The sequence below is a fragment of the Linderina pennispora genome, assembly GCF_002104995.1.
Source record: "Linderina pennispora strain ATCC 12442 chromosome Unknown DL89scaffold_1, whole genome shotgun sequence".
In the NCBI taxonomy this organism is placed as follows: domain Eukaryota; kingdom Fungi; phylum Kickxellomycota; class Kickxellomycetes; order Kickxellales; family Kickxellaceae; genus Linderina; species Linderina pennispora.
The window spans coordinates 1,585,891-1,604,013 of record NW_024468249.1 but is presented as its reverse complement, the minus strand read 5'-3'; the positions used below and the strand labels follow the sequence as shown (position 1 = coordinate 1,604,013).

Below are 18,123 nucleotides of genomic sequence, written 5' to 3'. Positions count from 1 at the left end.
AATTACAAGAGCTTGCAGAGGCGAAAAAAAAAAAATCAAATTTTACTATTGTTGTCTACAGGCTTTCTCCATCATTTCCCCAACAAAAGCGTTGTATTCTCACAGGCAAGGGCGGATAGAAAGTGAGAAAACGTTCCTAAGCCCAGAGATCGCGCAAGTAGCGCTTCTGCTTGGCCCACAGCATCAGCACCTGCAGCGCCTGCACCTTGGACAGCCCGCCCTCCTCGGCAGGCGCCTCAACCAGTTTTTCGACGGCCTCGGGGTGCTTCTCTGCGTACCTGACCAGGATCTCTGCCAGCGCCTCGTTGACATCCTTGCCCATGCCCTTGGCATCGCCGCACACAAATACCATGGCGTCCTTCTCCACCAGCAGCTCAGCGATCCGCCTCCCACTGTGCCAGCATCTCGTCCTGCACGTACCGCGGCACGCCGAAGCGCTCGCGGGCACCAGCATCCCGACTAAAGCAGGTCGACAGCCTTGTCAGCACCTGCTTCGCATGCATGTCCTCGAGCTCGCTCTGGAACAAATAGTCGTAGGCGTAGTGCCGGCAGCCAAAGAACAGCCAAGCAAACGGCTTCTCCCCCAGCCTCCCCTCCTGGATCTCCTGCTCGCGCTGTTGCAGGAACCCGATGAACGGTGCGACCCCTGTGCCCGGGCCAACCATGATCACCGGCCGTGTCTCCGCCTCGGGCAGCCTGAAGCCATTGATGTTGGGCCGCAGTGCAACCAAGATTCTCTTGTCCTTCTTTGCCAGCTCCTCCAACCAGGGCGTGCAGATGCCCTTGCGGTTGATTTTGGCAGGGGCCAGCGACGTGCTCGAGTCCTCAGCGGTGGAGAACGGATCCACGACCTCGAGCGAATACTCAACGACATTGAAGGCAAAGCGCCAGCGCTCGTCCTTGGGCGCGCTGCAGATCGAATACGACCGCGGCTGCAGGGCCGGCAGGATTTCAACCAGGCGACCCGCAGTCACGCTGCACGACGCGAATGCATGCAGGATATCCAGAACTGTGGGCGCCTGGCGCCGCAGCTCATTGAAGGTCTGCACGCCCTGGCGGCTGCTCAGGAACAGCAGCCGGTCGCGGTCTGCTGTCTCCGCGCAGCAGTCTGCCAGAGCCCGCAGGGTCTGCTTGCGCGGTGCCGCCGACAGATCCACAGCCCACGTCAGCAGGTCGCAGATCGATACGGGCTCGGCAGTGAACCGCTGCAGGTGCGCAGGCAGCGCGAGCTTCGGGTCCACCGGCTCCACCAGTGCCAGCCGCGCAGCCTCCTCGGCACTGACGCCGAGTCGAGCCAGCAAAGCGGCAACCAGCTCGGCGCTGTTGGGCGCATACACATTGAATGCATCGCCTGCCTGCCACTGGCCATGAGCATGCCCATCCAGATCCAGATCCATCAGCCAGGTGCGCTTCAGAGCCTCAGGACTGGTGATCAGCTGGGCACTTGCGATCCGAGCCGCAAACGGCGCCCCCTCGCCTGTCTGTGCTGCAAGCCATGGGGGGCACACGAGGTCTGGTGGCAGGCTGCCCCGTGCCAGATCCTCGGAATGCGCAATCCTGCACAGTGCGGCTGGGGCGCGCGGTGCGCCAGTGATAGCCTTGAGATCTGCCAGCATGGTAAAGTCTAGCACAAGCTGCTGCGACACATCATTCGCTGGCTCGATGGCCATGCGCTCAATCGCCTCGGTCGCCTCGTCCACGCCCTCTGTCTCCCGCTGGACCACTGCCGGCAGCACTGCCCATAGGCCGTCGATCCACGGCTCCACTGTCTCCTCAAGCCCAGTCCCGTCATCAGCCAGCCCCTTGGGGTAGAATGCATGGGCGCCTGCGGCCTGCAGCTGCTTGTCCAGCCGCTGCGCTGTGTTGCAGAAATTGGAGTAGTTGGTGTCGCCCAGCCCCAGAATCGCGTACCGCAGGTGCGTGTAGGCGGTCTTGTTGCTGCGTGTGGTCTTGCGCAGGACTCGCCAGAACTTGGTCGAGTTGTCGGGCGGATCGCCGTCGCCTGTCGTCGAGACCACAAAGACCACCGTCCGGAGCGAATTGAACCCAAGCTTTTCGTGGTCGTCCAGCACGTGCCACGTCGCTGCGTAGCCGCGCTTCACGGCCTCCTCGTAAATGTTGTAGGAAATTGACTCAGCATTGCCCGTCTGCGAGGCATAGAGAATCGCCAGACTGGAATCGACAAAAGCGGCCTGTTCGGTCATTTGCAAGAACACCAAAGAAAAAGTAACCAGAGATAACCAGCCAACCACCGGTCTCTCGGTCAACCGCCTGCATTTTGCTCACGGGCTTTTTTCAGAGAGTCAGCGACTTTTCGGCCCCCAAAAAATGGCCTTTGTTGGCAGGCCACGGGTTCGATTTACCCAGTCCGCAACAGACACAAAATTTTTTGCTGGAGCGCTGGCCTGCTTTCTGAGGGTATTTGAAGAACACGATTGCGCGCTTGGCCCCTTCTCTCTCTTAAAATCTTCATTACTGGCGTTTTTCTGTTTCTTTTTTGCACCCTCCCCTTTATCTCCAACCCGTTTGTTCTCGCTCACCTTTAGACTTTTCTCACGTACCATAGACCCGGCCTCTAATTTTTACCGCAGCGCGTTTCATATCTACTGTTCATTTTTTATCTCTCCACAGTTACCCCTTTTCCTAAAAAGAATGGCGTTCAATTTGGCGACGACGTCGGCGCAGGAGACAGTACGGTATGTGGCCGCCTACCTGGACGACATCACAGGGTGCTCGCGGGCCCTGGTTCTGCAGGCACAGCACCCAGAAGCCCACGAGCGGCATTCCTCGCTGACGCTGTTCCACGCACGGTCCGTGCCTACCATAGACCTGGAAACGTACCTGTCGCGGATCCTCAAATACTGCCCGTGCCAGAACGAGGTCTTCTTGGGCCTAATCGTGTACATGCAGCAGATGATAGACCGGTGCGCGCGCCGGCGAATGCCCTTTGCCGTCGATGCCTATTCCATCCATCGCCTGCTGATTACCGGCGTCACTGTTGCGTCAAAATGGTTCTCGGACGTGTTCTTTACAAACTCCAGATATGCAAAGGTAATGTCCAAGTCTCGGTGTTTGGTTGTAATTTTGCACACAATCGGAACAATGCCGATGCAGTGTCATGGCTTGTAGAGGGGGTGCGATGGCATGCTTTATTGACCTTGGGGGTTGCAGGATATGCACCCTTGTACAGCTGCGAGGCGCGCGGTTGAGATGTGGATTCGCTGCCTCTCTTTCTCTTCCCTGAGTGCAGAAAAAACTTCAGATGATAATCTCGCCCCACCACCAATCTTTGACCCCCACCGCCTCGCACACACAGCAAACTCCACTTTGCCCGCCTCCCCAATCGAAGAGATCCCCCTCATCCGTTCCACGCGACACCTGTTTTTTGTTGTTGTTGCTGCTGCTGTCCACTTAAATTCTCTGTATCCAAGTAGGTTGGCGGATTGCCTGTGGCCGAGCTGAACTCGCTGGAGCTGCAGTACCTGAGCATGATCGATTTTGAACTGAACATACAACCCGAGCTGTTGCAGACGATCGGAATGGATCTCTTCTGCGGCACCCTACCAAAGTTTGCCAATGTGCAGTTCGAGCGCCTGCCGTACGAATTTGCGCAGCAACAAAATTACGCACAACGGTCGGAGCGTCGCCACATGTCCTATCCTGGTCCATCTGGCGTCTACTATAATAGCTCGTGCGCATACCAGACTCCGCAGTACTGCAATGTCCAGTCGACTGCAAAGCATGCGGATCCCTATGCAAGCCAGAACCAGCACCCGTCGTCTGGATCCACCTTGGCGTCGTCGTCGCCAGGAGATACTGCCGCTATTGCTGCCTACCAGCAGGGCGTTGTTTAAAATATTTATCGTCCACATCCCTTCACTCTTTTTTGTCATGATTAGATTCACGAACCTGTGTTTTTCCTGTTTTTGCCAACATGTACCTTATCTCAAGCATATGTCTACATGGTAGCTCGCCAACAGCATAGTGGCTGGGTCTACCAGTTCAGCCCAACTCAGCTGGTTCAGAGGCAACTATTTGCCTGTGGTGCTATATATACACAGCTGGCGCTGGATTTGGCAAGCCCAGGTCTAAAGAGAGCTTAAAGGCACCTACAACAGAAAACTAGAAAGAGCCATGAGAGTCTTAGCAGCCAAACCCCAGATCAATACTGGGTTTGGTCACAATGGCAATGGCTGAACAGGCTGATATGTGAATTATAGCCTCACATTTGCATTTGTAAATATGTCTAATATGAACATATTAGTTTCGAAATATATACTGCTGGTGCCTACGGCCATTTAAGAGTCAAGCTATGGAGAGAGGTAGGGGGCGAGGGTGGCGGGAAGAGGGAGGAAAGTGATTATTAAGTAGCGGAAGGTAGGGGAAGTAACAGGGAGGGAGGGAGATGGCGGAAGGAAGAGGGGAATCTGGGATGGTCGAAGGACAGCCTGAGTCCAGCAAGTGCCACCAGACACCAGCAGTCACACACAAGTGCTTAGATCATGGACGGGCTAGCATTAACAGCCTGGAACACAATGTTCTCGCGCTGGTCAACCGGCACAGCTGTGATCTGTGGCGGGATGCCCTCAGAGAAGACATAGTTGATCGTATAGAATCCGTTAAGCTTCTCGTGCTCGACTGCCGCACGGCCGCCATAGCCCTTGCTCGGAGCAGGCGCTGCAGCAGGGGCGGGTACTGGGGCATTGTCGTACGAAGCTGCCCCCTGTGCTGAGTATGCAGGGGAAGCAGACGATGAGTACGACGGAGCAGCAGAAGAGTACGATGCTGGAGCAGCTGAAGAGTATGACGGAGCAGCCGAGGAGTAGGATGGAGCAGCAGAAGAGTACGATGCTGCAGCCGCCGACGATGAGGGAGCTTCTGGCGACGCATAGCCTGCGGGTGTCTCAGCAGGGGCCGGGGCGCCCGTGGGTGCCTGCTGAGGTGCGCTGATATCCAGGCTGGCCGTCAGGTGGATCACGATGTCCTGTGAGGAGAGAGCCGGAGCGGCCGATCCGTAGCCGGCAGGTGCCTCAGCTGGTGCTGCGGCAGGTGCTGCAGGATGTGCAGGTGCAGGGGTGTCAGTGTCGTTGCCATCGCCATAAGAATCATCAGCAGCTGAGGAAGAGTTGTATCCTTGAGGTGCGGGGGCGGGGCGGGGGCGGGGGCAGCAGGGCTGTATCCTTGGGGTGCAGGGGCAGGAGCAGCAGAGCTGTATCCTTGAGGTGCGGGGGCGGGGGCAGCAGAGCCGTATCCTTGAGGTGCGGGGGCAGGAGCAGCTGGGCTGTATCCTTGAGGTGCGGGGGCAGGGGCGGGGGCGGGGGCAGCAGAGCCGTATCCCTGGGGAGCAGGAGCAGCAGAGCTGGACGAGCAGTCAGCCGAGCTGGCGTCAGAATCACCATATGTAGGAGCAGGGGCTGCGGAGCTATAGCCCTGAGGCGCAGGAGCGGCGGGGCTGTAACCCTGAGGTTCAGGGGCCGCGGAGCTGTAGCCCTGAGGTGCAGGGGCAGGAGCCGGAGGAGCCGATGAAGCGCTGTATCCACTGCTGGGCTTGGAGTGGTACCCGCCGGGCACATGCTTGTATCCAATCTTGGATGCGTATGAGGCACTGGTCGGGGCCTCAGAACTATAGTCATTCGACGCCGACTGGCTCTCATACTCGCTGGCCGACGGAGCAGCGCTAGAGCTATAGCCCTGAGGTGCAGGAGCGCTGTATCCTTGGGGAGCAGGGGCGGCGGCAGGAGCGGAAGCAGCGGCAGCGCCATAGCCCGAGTCCGATCCCGACGAGCTGTAGCCTGAGCTACCATAGGCAGGAGCAGGAGAAGGTGCAGCCGAAGCGCTATATCCTGAGGATCCGGAGTCTGAACCGTAGCCAGAAGCAGCTGCAGGGGCTGCAGGGGCTGCAGGGGCGGCAGCTGCAGGAGCAGCACCACCATAGCTCGGCGAGCTGGATCCGTAACCCGATGAGCTGGAGCCATAGCCTGATGAAGAGTCAGCAGGAGCAGCGGCGGCAGGCGCGGCAGGAGCGGCAGGAGCAGCGCCACTAGAACTGTAGCCGGAGCTAGGAGATCCGTAGCCCGAGGCAGGAGCGGCGGCAGCAGGCGCAGGAGCGGCAGCAGCGGCAGCGGCCCCAGCACCGTACGAATCCGAGCTAGATCCGTAGCTGGACGAACCTGAAGCCGGAGCAGGGGCAGCGGCAGCGGCAGCTGGAGCTTCATTGCCGGTATAAGAGCTCGATCCGTAGCTCGGCGATGAAGAGTCTGCAGGGGCGGCAGCGGCAGCTGGAGCAGCAGCAGCACCATAGCCAGATGAGCTGGAACCATAGCCCGACGAAGACGAATTTGCAGGAGCAGCAGCAGCAGGAGCAGCAGGAGCGGCGGCACCACCATACGATCCCGAAGAGCTGGAACCATATCCTTGCGACGCACGGGCAGCACGAGCAGGCCTGTTCCTCAGAATACTGCGCGAACCGTAGCCAGCAGGCTTGACGGCAGCGGCACCATACCCTGAAGGTGGGCTACCAGAGTAGGCAGCCATTGCAGGCCCAGAGTTATGACCTTCACAGGCAACAACGCTTGGGGCTGCGCTGGCGATGGCAGTCATAAGTAGTGAGATGGAAAGGACGCTCTTCATTTTGTGCTGAGGGAGGTGGTGTTGATAGCGCAGAAGCTAGGGTATTAGGGTTGAATTGGAGAGTGCTCGAAAATATTGAACTGCTCAAGGTTGGCAGCGAGTGTTACAGATGCTAGAATCGATAACGCTCAACGGGAAAGGTACGGGAAAGGAAGGAAAGAGGTATACGCGACAAAGAGGGGAAGGAAAGGGAGTACTTTAGTGCTACGCTTTAGCCAGGTGCGATAGTTTTAAGATCACTGCTGGTCGAATCGGGGATATTTAAATGTTCATTTGCAGATGGCCCTTCTGCACATGAAGGTCAGAGGTGTTTAGAAGTATACTTGATAGTAGTGTGCTGTCTTAGACCATACTCACACCAACTGCATTATTTGAGGCAAATGGCGGCTGGTCGGCAACAAAAACACCCTCCACATCAAATGTGGGTAACCCCTGTCTTGTTTCTATTAGTATTCTCAGTGTGGTCCCACGACTAATATTGCATTCGATGTAGCGAATACACCCCCAAGCTCTGCCCATGAGTGCCCCTTGGCGGTTTGGTTGTTTCAAAAAGGAGCCTAATGCCCGCAAGGAAACCATCTAGGTTGAGTATACAAGTGAGACGGTTACTAGCCACACCAAGCCAGAACGAGTAAATCAACATTGCATCAAAAATAAGAACATTGCGGGGGGACTTATCAATGATGGTAGTTCACAGGAACAAATGTGTCGGCGTTTCTCATTTTCCCCACATATTAGGTATCGGCCCAATTTCCGAGGATATAGGCATTTGCACTCACAAACGCCATTGCATCATGTGCATACGGAACGTGCCCGCACCCATAGCATTTTAAATATTTTAGGTGACTTTCTTGACGTGACATGACTGATAAAAAGAAGAAATTAGGAGAGGACGGATCGGAATAGCGTGGATATAAGGGATGGAGGTGGCGGGGAGGGAGGAGGGAGGAGGGAGGTAATGGAAAGGGAGGGAGGAAAGGTGGAGATATCAGCAGAGAATAGAGAAATGTAACAAGCAGAATACGGAGGGGTAGAGTGAAGGGGGTGTGGGTATGGAACGAGAAGGGAGTACCAGGGACTGGAAAAGGCAAGTAGGTTGGTGCAATGTCGCTTTACACGTTGTGCGGTGACATTGCACGAAGCGACTTAATCGCAATCCTCGCCAGCATTAGGCACGACGGTCTGGCCGGGAACAGCGAGCCACTGAGGTGTGACCCTAGTGGTGGCATAGACATACTGCGTGTTGACGATGGTGACGGTGTAATCGACACACGAGCCGATGGTGGCAACTGGCGCGCCGTTGTTGAGTGTCTGGGCGACCTCACCAGCCATCTGGACAACAGTGGTCACACAGTCCTCATCAGGAACCATGACGACGGTTGTGGTATCCTCGCAATCCGGCTCATATGCAGGGGTCTCGCAGTCGGTAGTAGGAGTCTCACAATCAGTGGTAGGGGTGTCGCAGTCGGTAGTCGGCGTGTCACAGTCGGTGGTTGGCGTGTCGCAGTCGGTGGTAGGAGTCTCGCAGTCGGTGGTAGGAGTGTCACAATCCGGGGTGGTCTCGCAGTCGGTGGTTGGCGTGTCGCAGTCGGTGGTCGGAGTCTCGCAGTCGGTGGTGGGTGTATCACAGTCCGGGGTGGTCTCGCAGTCAGTAGTCGGGGTATCACAGTCCGGAGTAGTCTCACAGTCGGTGGTCGGTGTGTCACAGTCTGGAGTGGTCTCGCAGTCGGTGGTCGGAGTATCACAATCCTCAGTCGTCGGCGTGTTGCAGTCGTCAGCACCTGCATTGGGCACCTGTACAACAGTGGTAGTCGGCTCGGGGACAGCAACTACGGTAGTAGTGGGCTCAGGTACCGCAACAACAGTGGTAGTCGGCTCAGGAACCGCAACTACAGTAGTTGTTGGCTCAGGGACAGCAACGACAGTAGTCGTGGGTTCACATGAGGTCGACGGAGGTGCATATGCAGGAGGCGACGAAGTCTCACAGTCAATAGAGGCGGCAGGTGCTGCGTACTGGACACCTGCGCCATGGTGTCCAGAACCAGAACCGTGGTGTCCAGAGCCCGATCCACCTGATCCACCTGATCCACCTGATCCACCCGATGCAACTGATGCAGCCGATGCAGCCGATGTAACCGATACAGCCGATGCAGACGCCGGAGCAGCAGCTGGAACGGTAGCTGGTGTAGCAGCATGAGTAGTAGCAGCAGCATGAGTAGCGGCAGCAGCATGAGTAGCGGCAGCAGCATGAGTAGCGGCAGCATGAGTAGCGCCAGGAACACCATGAGGATGACCATGGGTAACGACGGCAGGGGTGATTGGGGTGATCGGGGTGGCCGGGGTGGCAGACGGTGCAGGCGTTGCAGGCGTTGCAGATGTTGCAGGTGTTGCAGGAGCAGCTGGTGTGGTAGGTACAGCTGAGGCTGCAGTTGCAGGCGCAGCAACTGAAGCTGCATTTGCGACTACCGAGCTTGTAGCAGGGGCATGCTTACTGGCAAGGACAGCCGGAGAAACACAGGCAACGAGAGCGAGGGTGATAGAGACACGCATTTTAAACTATATTAGATGTGTATTATTGAATAGCAGGTCGTTATATAGCTGACGAATGTAGGTTGTGATTGTGTGATACGGGAGAGACAGAGGAGTGCGGAGGTGGGGGAGGGAGTGCGAATTAGGGGGGAGACGTATTAATAGGGTGTATTCTGCTTGTTTGTGATATCTCACCGATACCGGTTCCTATGAATTGCCTAGGGGTTCCTGGCTATATATACCATCCACCCCAGCCTAGTGCACCAGAAGGTGGGAGTGTGTTTGGCGGCAAAAACATTTGCGATGGAATTGAGCAGTCAAACCACTCCAATCCTAATGGTAGGTATACCCATTCATTTTCCCTTCCCGGTCTAGACATGCATGACTAGAGGGACCGCACAGGTCTACGGATCGTTTGCAATTCATACCAATTATTGCCGATGCTCAGTCTAGAGTTCCTATGTCTGATATCCATATTGGCCGTCTGGAATTCAGCGATCATCGCTAATACTGCGTGCGGTTGCTGTTCTCGGCCGACGGTGTGTTTCATTGGCAGCAGTGGGCAGCAGTGGTGATCTGATGCGTTAATTTTGATTCCCGCGTCTTAGCTGCACTTTGGCATTACGTAGGCGTTCTGCCACCCACGGCCCACGGCATACGTACCACGCTTTGCAAGGCAGACTGACGAGTGGCATATCCCTCTTTTTTTCTTCACAGCAGCCGCCAATTTCTATTCCACTACTTCTCTACCTTCGCAGGTCCTCGAGTAATCAGAGCTCTTTCTTTATTCTTCCCATTCAGCACACACTCGCATTGCTCATTATCGTCTGGCAGCATCATGGAGGCACAGTTTGCGATTGCAGGAAAGGACTTTGTCGTTTCGGTGACGGACAAGAATGTGGTCCACTCTATCGTTAAAATGAAGCACACCCAAGACAAGACGTGGCAGCTGTTGCCGATGACGCTGATGTCAGTGTGCGGCGAGCCGGGCGACACAGACTCGTACGCAGAGTATATCCAGGGGAATGCCAAACTGTACAGCGTGCGCAACGCGCGGGATCTGTCAGTAGGCGAGACAGCGAACTTTATCCGCGGCGAGTTGGCCAGGGCACTGCGCTCACGCAATCCGTTCCAGGTCAACCTGCTGGTCGCTGGGTACGACAAGGAGAAGAAGGAAGCGGCGCTGTATTGGATCGACTACCTTGCGGCGATGGCCAAGGTGCCATATGGCGCGCACGGCTATTGCTCGTACTTTTTGTACTCGGTCATGGACCGCGAATACACCGAGGACATCACGCTGGAGCAGGCGCTCGACATTGTCAAGAAGTGCATCGCAGTCATCAAGACTCGCTTCATGATCGACCTGCCCGACTTTACGATCAAGATCATTGACCAGAACGGCACCCGCGAGATTGAGCAGAGTGATCTCTAGGCATTTTGTTAGCAAGTCACGGCCTCCTGCTTTCCAATGAATCCGTCAGAATAACCCACCTGCCGTCCATGAGCCGGTCCGGCTCAGTCCTGAGCTGGAAACACCTGTGTGATCTGTGATCAGTACAGATCAGCGCGAATGCTTTTTTTCGTAGATATAAAAAGACGCGGGCCGCGAAAAACTTTTCATTGCCCACGCTTGTCTCTGCTCTCATCTCAAAGTTCATCTGCTCCTTTTTGCTGCCAGGCCTATTGCCAAGGTATGTTTTGATTTTGAATCTGCTGAGCGTGCTTGTGCTTGTTCGCAATGATGACCCAGGCATTTGACTTTATTTACCCGGCCCCACACCTCTTTCTGAGGCGGAGCAGGGTAATGACGACAACCTCCTGCTACCTATAAAACTTGTCTGAGCAAAAACACAAGCTGCTGTGCTTTTCTTTTAAAAAAACCGCAACCAGCTTGGACATCTTGCTAACATTATTTGTTACACGTGAACCTAGGTAGCAATGTGCGCAAGCGACTGCTGATCAGCGAGAGTCGGGCGGGCCACCAGCGACAAGCGAGCGAGTGCAAGGTACGTTCGTCTGCTTGATCCACCGATCTGGCGCGTATTGCAATGATGACCCAGGCATTTGACTTTATTTACCCGGCTCCACACCTCTTTCTGAGGCGGGGCGGGGTAATGACGACAACCTCCTGCTACCTATAAAACTTGTCTGAGCACACACATTGCCCAATGCCCATCTTGGATAGTGATGATATCGGTACTGACTTTTGTATTCGTTCTTACGCATATAGGTAAAGTAGCCAAGCCAGTGTAAATATACTTTCTTCACGATGTGCGATACATAATATCGGCACGTAGTACTGGGGGATTTTTATGAGTGCTTTTGTTAAAGAAATGAAGTTATCTAATGTTTATATCCCAAATGCATCTGACCGTCCGCTAGAACGTTTTTTTTATTGATTGGACAGATTCAGGCCCGTTTGGTCCTCACAGCGAGTATGCATGACTCGTTCTGTGAACACCTAAAAGCCACTATTCTCCCATTGAGCCGATGGATTCAGATCTTGTGGTGCCAGATATACTAGGCTTATGGCGCTCGCAATGCGAGCTTGGCTAGTCACTATGCTTTAGACGGTCGATAATGTGAAGAAATCTGCCATGGGGCTTCACAGCCTATGGCCGATATCAGCCTAAGTAAGGATATCCTCATAACACTCGAAAAATCGAACCCAGAACTAGCACTATCATGAGCAATCGGGGTGCACTGATGGCCCGACACCATGCGCAGATTCGTGGCAAGGGATGGCGCGACAAGTTCAAGCACCATGGTTTTGAAGTCTATCTGATTGACGAATTCCGGACATCGTCGATGTGCCCGTTCTGCTGCGAAAAGTCGCTGCAGACATTCCGGCATGTTCCCAGCTCACGCCCCTATCAGAGATCGGCGAGCCCGACTATCAAGTGCCATGGCCTTCTCTGCTGTACAAGCGAGTTATGTAAGCGGGCCATGGCACAATACAGGCAAGCCTATTCGTCTCGGCTCTTGAACCGCGATCTCACAGCAGTTCTAAACTTCAGGCTCATTTTCCAGTCACTCTGTGATTCAGGCAGTATTCCTGAACGGTTCTGCCGTTCTAAGGCCATTGCTATCGATACTTTTGGCATCACTACCGCAACGAAGAAGCTGCGCAAGAGGTGTGCAGCAGCTGCAGGCGATTATGCTGCCAGCAGTGACGAACCAATGCAGAAACTCCCGCGCTGGGCAGGCCACCAAGATGGGAGATGTCCATGATCACCATTACACCAACAACCATCCGACACGTTCAAGTGACTGGTTCACCGTGATGCATTTATCGACGTGTCAACCCATGCTGACTAGCAGCCGAGCTTGCATCGCGAACGGGGTAATTCTAGCAATATGGCCATTTGGTCCATATCTGTGTCCATGTTCTCCCCCAGAACCAAGTCGCCAGAATCGAACCTGTGGAGGGATTCACACACGCAATATATGCTAGTGAATGGGTGAGCCAGCAGGGACCGTCAGGTGGCCGACCTGTCGGGCCAATCACCTGTGGTGACGTGGAGAGCAGCACAGCCAGACTGCTTATAAATTAGTTGGAGCTGGCCGCTTGCGGTACCCCAGCTCTTTCTCCTTTTCTTTACTAAGTTTTCTCCTCTCTTTTACTTTTACCATGAAGGTTCCTGTCAGTCTTTTGCGTGCCTCCGGGCTTTTCTACGTTGTACTTATTTTTATGACGCTCAGTGCGCGTCTGGTCGAGGCGGCGCGTGGCCCGGTTGTCACAGATAAGGTGTACTTTGACATCAAGCAGGGCGACGAGAGCCTGGGCCGCGTTGTCATTGGTCTGTTCGGTAAGACCGTGCCCAAGACAGCCGAGAACTTCCGTGCTCTGGCAACCGGTGAGAAGGGCTTTGGCTACAAGGGCAGCAAGTTCCACCGCGTCATCAAGGACTTTATGATCCAGGGCGGCGATTTCACACGCGGCGACGGCACCGGCGGCAAGTCGATCTACGGCGCCAAGTTCAAGGACGAGAACTTCAAGCTGCGCCATACCGGCCCCGGTATTCTGTCGATGGCTAATGCTGGACCGGACACCAACGGCTCGCAGTTCTTTATCACCACCGTGACCACGAGCTGGCTGGACGGGCGCCACGTCGTGTTCGGCAAGGTGCTTGAGGGCCTGGAGGTTGTGCGCAAGATCGAAGGCACTGCCACTGGGCCGAGCGACAAGCCCAAGGAGGACATCGTTATCGCCGAGTCGGGTGTGCTGGATATGGATGGGGAGACCGAGACCCCTCTGCGCGTCGAGCTCTAGTAGCTAAATTCTCTTTCATCAATGCGATTTTATCCCCTTTCCACAGGCAGCGCTTGTGGTGTTTGCTCAAGGCTGGCAGTTAAATTGGATGGCGGTGAATTGGGCTTTGCGCACGCACGTTGTTATTACGGCCCCCGCAGACCGGGCGGTTGGAATTCTCTGCATGCGTGTGACTACGGCTGGAGGGGCAATTATTACTGGCAAGCCGTTACGACTGACGCATCGTTACATTGAGAGCTATCTCGGCTTACTGCTGGCGTCGGACCATATCGTTGTTCGTTTCTGAGTATGGAATGATATTTTTGCGGGAGAGGAGGCAAAACTGCACCTGGGCAGTAGTAAAGGGAGGCTCGGTTATCTATTGGCATTTTCACTGGCTGCTGGCAGCAGCGGGAAACTCTGGCTAATTGATGCCTGGGCGGCAGTAGCAAAAACCCTGACAGAGTGGCGATTACTTCTTTGGCTTGGACTTTAGGCGACTGAGCGCCTCCGCCAGCCCCTGCTGGGTGGCCGGGTTATTGACCATGGCCCAGCACCAGGCGTTGTCAGCCTCAAAGCTCTCATCGAACAGCTTCAGGTGCGCGCGGCGCAGGCTGCGGTAGGTGTCGGCCTGGGCCTGCGGCTGGAACTTGGCAGCAGCCTCGATGTGGCTCACAATGGCGGCCTGCATCTGCTCTTTCGTCTCGAACACCTCGTCAACCAGGCCGGCCTCCTTTGCCTGCTGTGCAGTTAGGGTGCGGCCCAGCGGGAGCATCTTTTCGGCAGTGCGTGGGCTGGTCAGATCGCGGTACCGCGCCGCAAGCCACTCTGGCACCGACATCCCGACTGCCACCTCGTTGAGCCCGATCGTCGATCTGCCCGCCACCATGAAGCGGCTCTGGAAGGCAAGCGCAAACACACATCCCATGCCCAAGGCGTGCCCGTTTACGGCTGCGATCGATGGCACCGGCATGGCGTGGATGCGGCGGTAGATTTGCTTGCCCAGCACCCAGAGGCGCAGGAACTCGTCACGAGAGATATTGTGGAATATTGGGAAATTGAACCCAGCCGAAAAGATATTGTCCAGGCCGGACTGCAGAACGAGGCCGCGCACGTTCGGGGCCGCTTCGACCTCAGCCAGGGCGTCGCTCAGGGCCACAAACGACGAATAGTCGAACGTGTTGGCCTTTGGGCTGTTCATGGTGATTGTAGCCAGGGCCTGGTTGTTGGCGAGCTGGCTGAACGTTACGTAAACCGGTTTCGTGCCCATTGGGCGCCGAGGCACTGCTCGCATACTGCTGGCAAAAGCCACTGACGTTCGACGTGCTGCATGTACCCGAAACATGTTTTCCTTCTGTTGCTTGTTCTGCAGATGCCGAGAGTGCGAGTGAGCCGCAACAAGAGTGCGAAATAGGCGGGAGAGGAGTGCGAAATGAAAGAGACAAAGGCGAGAAAGCGGCGTGCATCCCGCATGCTTGTCTCGTCAGATAGGGGGAGCTCGCCTCCGCCAGCTGCATCGACCTGCGCTCTTCATGCATCGCACGTGAAAGACCTGAATGTCGCGGAAATGGACCAGAGTTCATTTCAGCACTAAAAAGCCGTCTCCAATCATAGAACCGTGGGGCCGTCATGGATGTGCGGGTCGGCCAAATGATGTAAGGCGCACCCGCGCAATACACGCCGAAGACCAGTAGGCACAATAAGGTACACAACACTGAACCATGGCCCGGTTGTCCTCGGAGCATGTTTTTGTGTGTGCGAGCCTGGGCTGGAAAAGACCCGAGTTGCTCCGCTCTACAGGAGGACAATCGGAACACGTACATGTTGTCTCTTCGAGCTCCAGAGACAACAAGCGCAGGCTTCGGGCGTGAGTGTTGAAGGCTGTCGTTTTTCCCGGCTGATTGCCGATGGCTTGCGAAATTCTCGATTCCCACAGGACGCCATTGTCAAGAAAGAAATTTTTCGGTGGGCACGGGTACTGCCCAGCGTGCTGCGTACGCTCATTTACGACGCATGGCGCGGGGTGAGGAGGAGCAGGCTCAGGCCATGCAACAAGGGAAGAGAAGCGCACAGCATGCGGGTGTGCTCGGTGGTGCGAACAAGAATGTCACACGCAGAGGCTCGGTATATGGACACACCCAGCCGCGCGTGTGATCTGCACCGTTTCCCTGATATGTCGCTTTTGCAGATGCAATCGGCCTGTGCCCTGCTGTGCACGGCCGGCGGGGAGGGGACGGCTGGTGTCAATGACGCCTGCGCTGGTGCAATTTTGCACACCAACAATTTCACCCGCAGACAACTGAAGGGTCGTAACCTAAACAGGCCAACATCGTTCTTTTCGAGGCCTACATTTGCCGACACAATGCGCCGCTTGCATGGAATTGCACTTGTTCAGCTTTACTGCGTCCACCTTTTGCCTTGGCTGTTGCCTGTACAATTGGTCACGAGGGAGGGGGTGGGTGGGTGTGCTCATTCTCCCCGCTCAGCCAGGGGACCGGGTTGCGTTCCCGGCCGTACCCGCACCACCGACCCACCCCTCCCCGTATGAGTTTCACTTTATTCGCTGTGGAAAAATCACTCGGGGTTCTACTGTTCTGGGCGGTAATATAAGCTGTCTTTTTGAGCCCGGGCGCCTGTTTTATTTTATATTTCACGCCATCTGGAGCACCTCTTGACGTGAGATGGTCACTACTTTTTCCCTCTCCTCCTCCCCCCTCGATTCACTCACAGCACACTCGAGCTGCCTAAGCGCCCTCCACTATTTTATATAATCTTTGGTCCAATTCTGCACATCACCACTGTATATCCTTCTTTATTATTTACAGCCCTTCCCTGTGGATCACTCATTCCCGCATCCACCCCTGCTGCTTCTAATTTAACCCAATTCCCTCCCTTTCGCGTACAACTCTCTTCCCCCGTAGTTCCCTAGCATAGGTAAGCACCATGTCCGTCCCCCTGTCCCCCCTCTCCGCCTTCTGTGAAGCACCTGCATCGACTCCACAAATATGCACCACTCCCCCATTTTCTGCCTCGAATTTTGTTTCTCTGCATGTGTGGTGGCATGAGCGGCTGATGGGCTGCTTGTGCGCCTTGCCCACTTTGCGCATGTATGCCCACTACCCCTTCCCCCTCCTCCCTCCCTCCCTCTATCCCTACGATTGTGGTGCTGTGCGAGTGCCATTGCGGTTTTCCCCGGGTGCTGAGCCTGTCCGCCTCGCTCGCTATTTGGCGTGGTTCACATGTGTGCCACCGCTGTGCCCCTCACCTGCTTTTCTGCACCACCCTTTCCACCCGTTCATTTGAACGCCACTGTTTGACTAGCCCCGCCGGGCACACATACATCACGGTGCTTGGCAGCTATTTATCCAGGCATATATCCAGCCATTTTCTGGTCAATTGGGCATTGACTGCCGATGACAAGCGGGCCGGGGCGTGTTAATGGCCAAAAAATGTGGCCAGCGCCACGCACACATCTCCACCTGCGGCTCTAGCCTTATTCTCGCCTCCCTCTTTATTGCCCACATTTGCCGAAAAGAACGCACACCTTACTGCCGAAATTACCGCCTGCTGAGCGACACTGGCAAAATGGAGGCAGGCGAGTATGCTAATCCACCCTGCCCCGACCATTTTTTTGCAGAAAGCAAAGCGAACGGAAAAGGATCCGCCTGCCCGAATATGCGCTCTCTTTCCTTTTCGGCACTATTGATTGTTGTTCCTCACCTGGCCCTTGCCGGGGTTTCACAGTCGCATACCCTTCATTGCCGGGTGCTGTCTTTGTCCTTTCATCTTGCGCAGCGTTCTCGGGTATGTTGGTTCGCGCTTGGTTTCCGAAAGTGGGCGGGAAAAGGCACCTGTCATTCAGAGTTTGCAGCACACCCCCGGGTTGCGCAGACCCGAGACGCCGTCACTGTCTGCATTAATTGGTTTTTTTCATCTGTCGGCTGTCTCCGGCATCTCTCGACATAAATACTCCACATCTGCCCGCTCTTTTTCTCTTCCCGCTCACGTCTTTTTAATTTCCCCTCCTCTCTTTTCCTGTCGCTCGCACCCCCTTCTATTGTATATTCCTCTGCTCTTCAATACTGCCTCCTGCCTATCCTCGCACATCTTTTTATTTGCCTCGGGTGCAATCGAGTATCCGATAATTTTTAGGAACCTGTCTCCTTCCCGCACCAATTACCACGGCCCCTTGAACTATTCCCTACCTTCTTGGTTTGCACCCTTTTTCGCGCACCCCGTTGAGCTGCTCCCACCTTTTTGATTTGCTTTTTTTTTTTTTTGGCTCCCCTGACCAACAAAAAAAAAAGAAAGAAAAAAGATTGTTTAGTCATTCTCTTATAACTGGCTTGCTCTTGTCACAAATACTTAGTGTCTCCTATATTGACATAGGCTCTTCACTACAGCACCCCCTCATCATAAATGCAGACTACCGAAAGCAGCACTCGTGATTCCGAGCGGCAACGAGGAGGGGACACTGCTGATGCCCCAGCGGCCGCGCCGGTGCGCAAGCGGCTGTCGCTGGCATGTACAACATGCCGTCAGCGCAAGGTCAAGTGCGACGGAGCGCGGCCATCATGTAAGACGTGTGCCAAGTTCAACTGGCCATGCATCTACCAGCCATCGAACCGCAAGCGCGGGCCTCGGCCTCGGGCGATGGCAGGCATGGATGTGCCAGCTCCGTTCACGAGCCGGTCCCCGTGGGGCATGGCGCA

General features: G+C 55.4%; 11 protein-coding genes across 11 annotated transcripts; 5 read left to right on the top strand and 6 right to left on the bottom strand.

The window, feature by feature from the left end:
• Window positions 1–71: 71 nt before the first annotated feature.
• Window positions 72–2,241, bottom strand: DL89DRAFT_264184 (riboflavin synthase domain-like protein). Its single transcript, XM_040886139.1, has 2 exons — window positions 417–2,241; window positions 72–373 (listed from the first exon to the last, which is right to left on the bottom strand). Exons 1-2 carry the CDS (start codon window positions 2,202–2,204, stop codon window positions 137–139), a joined length of 2,025 nt encoding a protein of 674 aa, XP_040747475.1. The 5' UTR covers window positions 2,205–2,241; the 3' UTR covers window positions 72–136.
• Window positions 2,242–2,448: 207 nt separating this feature from the next.
• Window positions 2,449–3,308, top strand: DL89DRAFT_12623 (uncharacterized protein). The gene has a single exon (XM_040883270.1). It carries the CDS (start codon window positions 2,653–2,655, stop codon window positions 3,127–3,129), a length of 477 nt encoding a protein of 158 aa, XP_040747474.1. The 5' UTR covers window positions 2,449–2,652; the 3' UTR covers window positions 3,130–3,308.
• A 921-nt stretch (window positions 3,309–4,229) lies between these two features.
• DL89DRAFT_264182 (uncharacterized protein) lies at window positions 4,230–6,817 on the bottom strand. The gene is made up of 4 exons (XM_040886138.1): window positions 5,865–6,817; window positions 5,561–5,843; window positions 5,366–5,539; window positions 4,230–5,216 (listed from the first exon to the last, which is right to left on the bottom strand). Exons 1-4 carry the CDS (start codon window positions 6,532–6,534, stop codon window positions 4,496–4,498), a joined length of 1,848 nt encoding a protein of 615 aa, XP_040747473.1. The 5' UTR covers window positions 6,535–6,817; the 3' UTR covers window positions 4,230–4,495.
• Window positions 6,818–7,776: 959 nt separating this feature from the next.
• DL89DRAFT_254127 (uncharacterized protein) lies at window positions 7,777–9,180 on the bottom strand (the record flags this gene model as incomplete). Its single annotated transcript, XM_040885251.1, has 1 exon — window positions 7,777–9,180. The coding sequence occupies one exon, from the start codon at window positions 9,178–9,180 to the stop codon at window positions 7,777–7,779; it is 1,404 nt and encodes a 467-aa protein (XP_040747472.1).
• A 645-nt stretch (window positions 9,181–9,825) lies between these two features.
• DL89DRAFT_12570 (proteasome beta 2 subunit) lies at window positions 9,826–10,702 on the top strand. Its single transcript, XM_040883268.1, has one exon. It carries the CDS (start codon window positions 9,998–10,000, stop codon window positions 10,589–10,591), a length of 594 nt encoding a protein of 197 aa, XP_040747471.1. The 5' UTR covers window positions 9,826–9,997; the 3' UTR covers window positions 10,592–10,702.
• DL89DRAFT_264181 (uncharacterized protein) lies at window positions 10,603–11,462 on the bottom strand. The gene is made up of 3 exons (XM_040886137.1): window positions 11,142–11,462; window positions 11,057–11,114; window positions 10,603–10,839 (listed from the first exon to the last, which is right to left on the bottom strand). Exons 1-3 carry the CDS (start codon window positions 11,221–11,223, stop codon window positions 10,608–10,610), a joined length of 372 nt encoding a protein of 123 aa, XP_040747470.1. The 5' UTR covers window positions 11,224–11,462; the 3' UTR covers window positions 10,603–10,607.
• A 53-nt stretch (window positions 11,463–11,515) lies between these two features.
• DL89DRAFT_264179 (uncharacterized protein) lies at window positions 11,516–11,964 on the bottom strand. Its single transcript, XM_040886136.1, has one exon. It carries the CDS (start codon window positions 11,923–11,925, stop codon window positions 11,719–11,721), a length of 207 nt encoding a protein of 68 aa, XP_040747469.1. The 5' UTR covers window positions 11,926–11,964; the 3' UTR covers window positions 11,516–11,718.
• Window positions 11,965–12,742: 778 nt separating this feature from the next.
• On the top strand, window positions 12,743–13,736 carry DL89DRAFT_264178 (peptidyl-prolyl cis-trans isomerase B2). Its single transcript, XM_040886135.1, has one exon. The coding sequence runs from the start codon at window positions 12,791–12,793 to the stop codon at window positions 13,430–13,432; it is 642 nt and encodes a 213-aa protein (XP_040747468.1). The 5' UTR covers window positions 12,743–12,790; the 3' UTR covers window positions 13,433–13,736.
• Window positions 13,737–13,883: 147 nt separating this feature from the next.
• DL89DRAFT_319839 (ClpP/crotonase) lies at window positions 13,884–14,681 on the bottom strand (the record flags this gene model as incomplete). The annotated part of the gene is made up of 1 exon (XM_040891159.1): window positions 13,884–14,681. The coding sequence occupies one exon, from the start codon at window positions 14,679–14,681 to the stop codon at window positions 13,884–13,886; it is 798 nt and encodes a 265-aa protein (XP_040747467.1).
• Window positions 14,682–16,720: 2,039 nt separating this feature from the next.
• Window positions 16,721–17,603, top strand: DL89DRAFT_12420 (uncharacterized protein). Its single transcript, XM_040883245.1, has one exon. The coding sequence runs from the start codon at window positions 16,850–16,852 to the stop codon at window positions 17,375–17,377; it is 528 nt and encodes a 175-aa protein (XP_040747466.1). The 5' UTR covers window positions 16,721–16,849; the 3' UTR covers window positions 17,378–17,603.
• Window positions 17,604–17,830: 227 nt separating this feature from the next.
• DL89DRAFT_220126 (uncharacterized protein) lies at window positions 17,831–18,058 on the top strand (the record flags this gene model as incomplete). Its single annotated transcript, XM_040884433.1, has 1 exon — window positions 17,831–18,058. A coding segment is annotated over one exon (228 nt), but the record flags the coding sequence as incomplete, so codon positions are not given.
• Window positions 18,059–18,123: the final 65 nt, after the last annotated feature.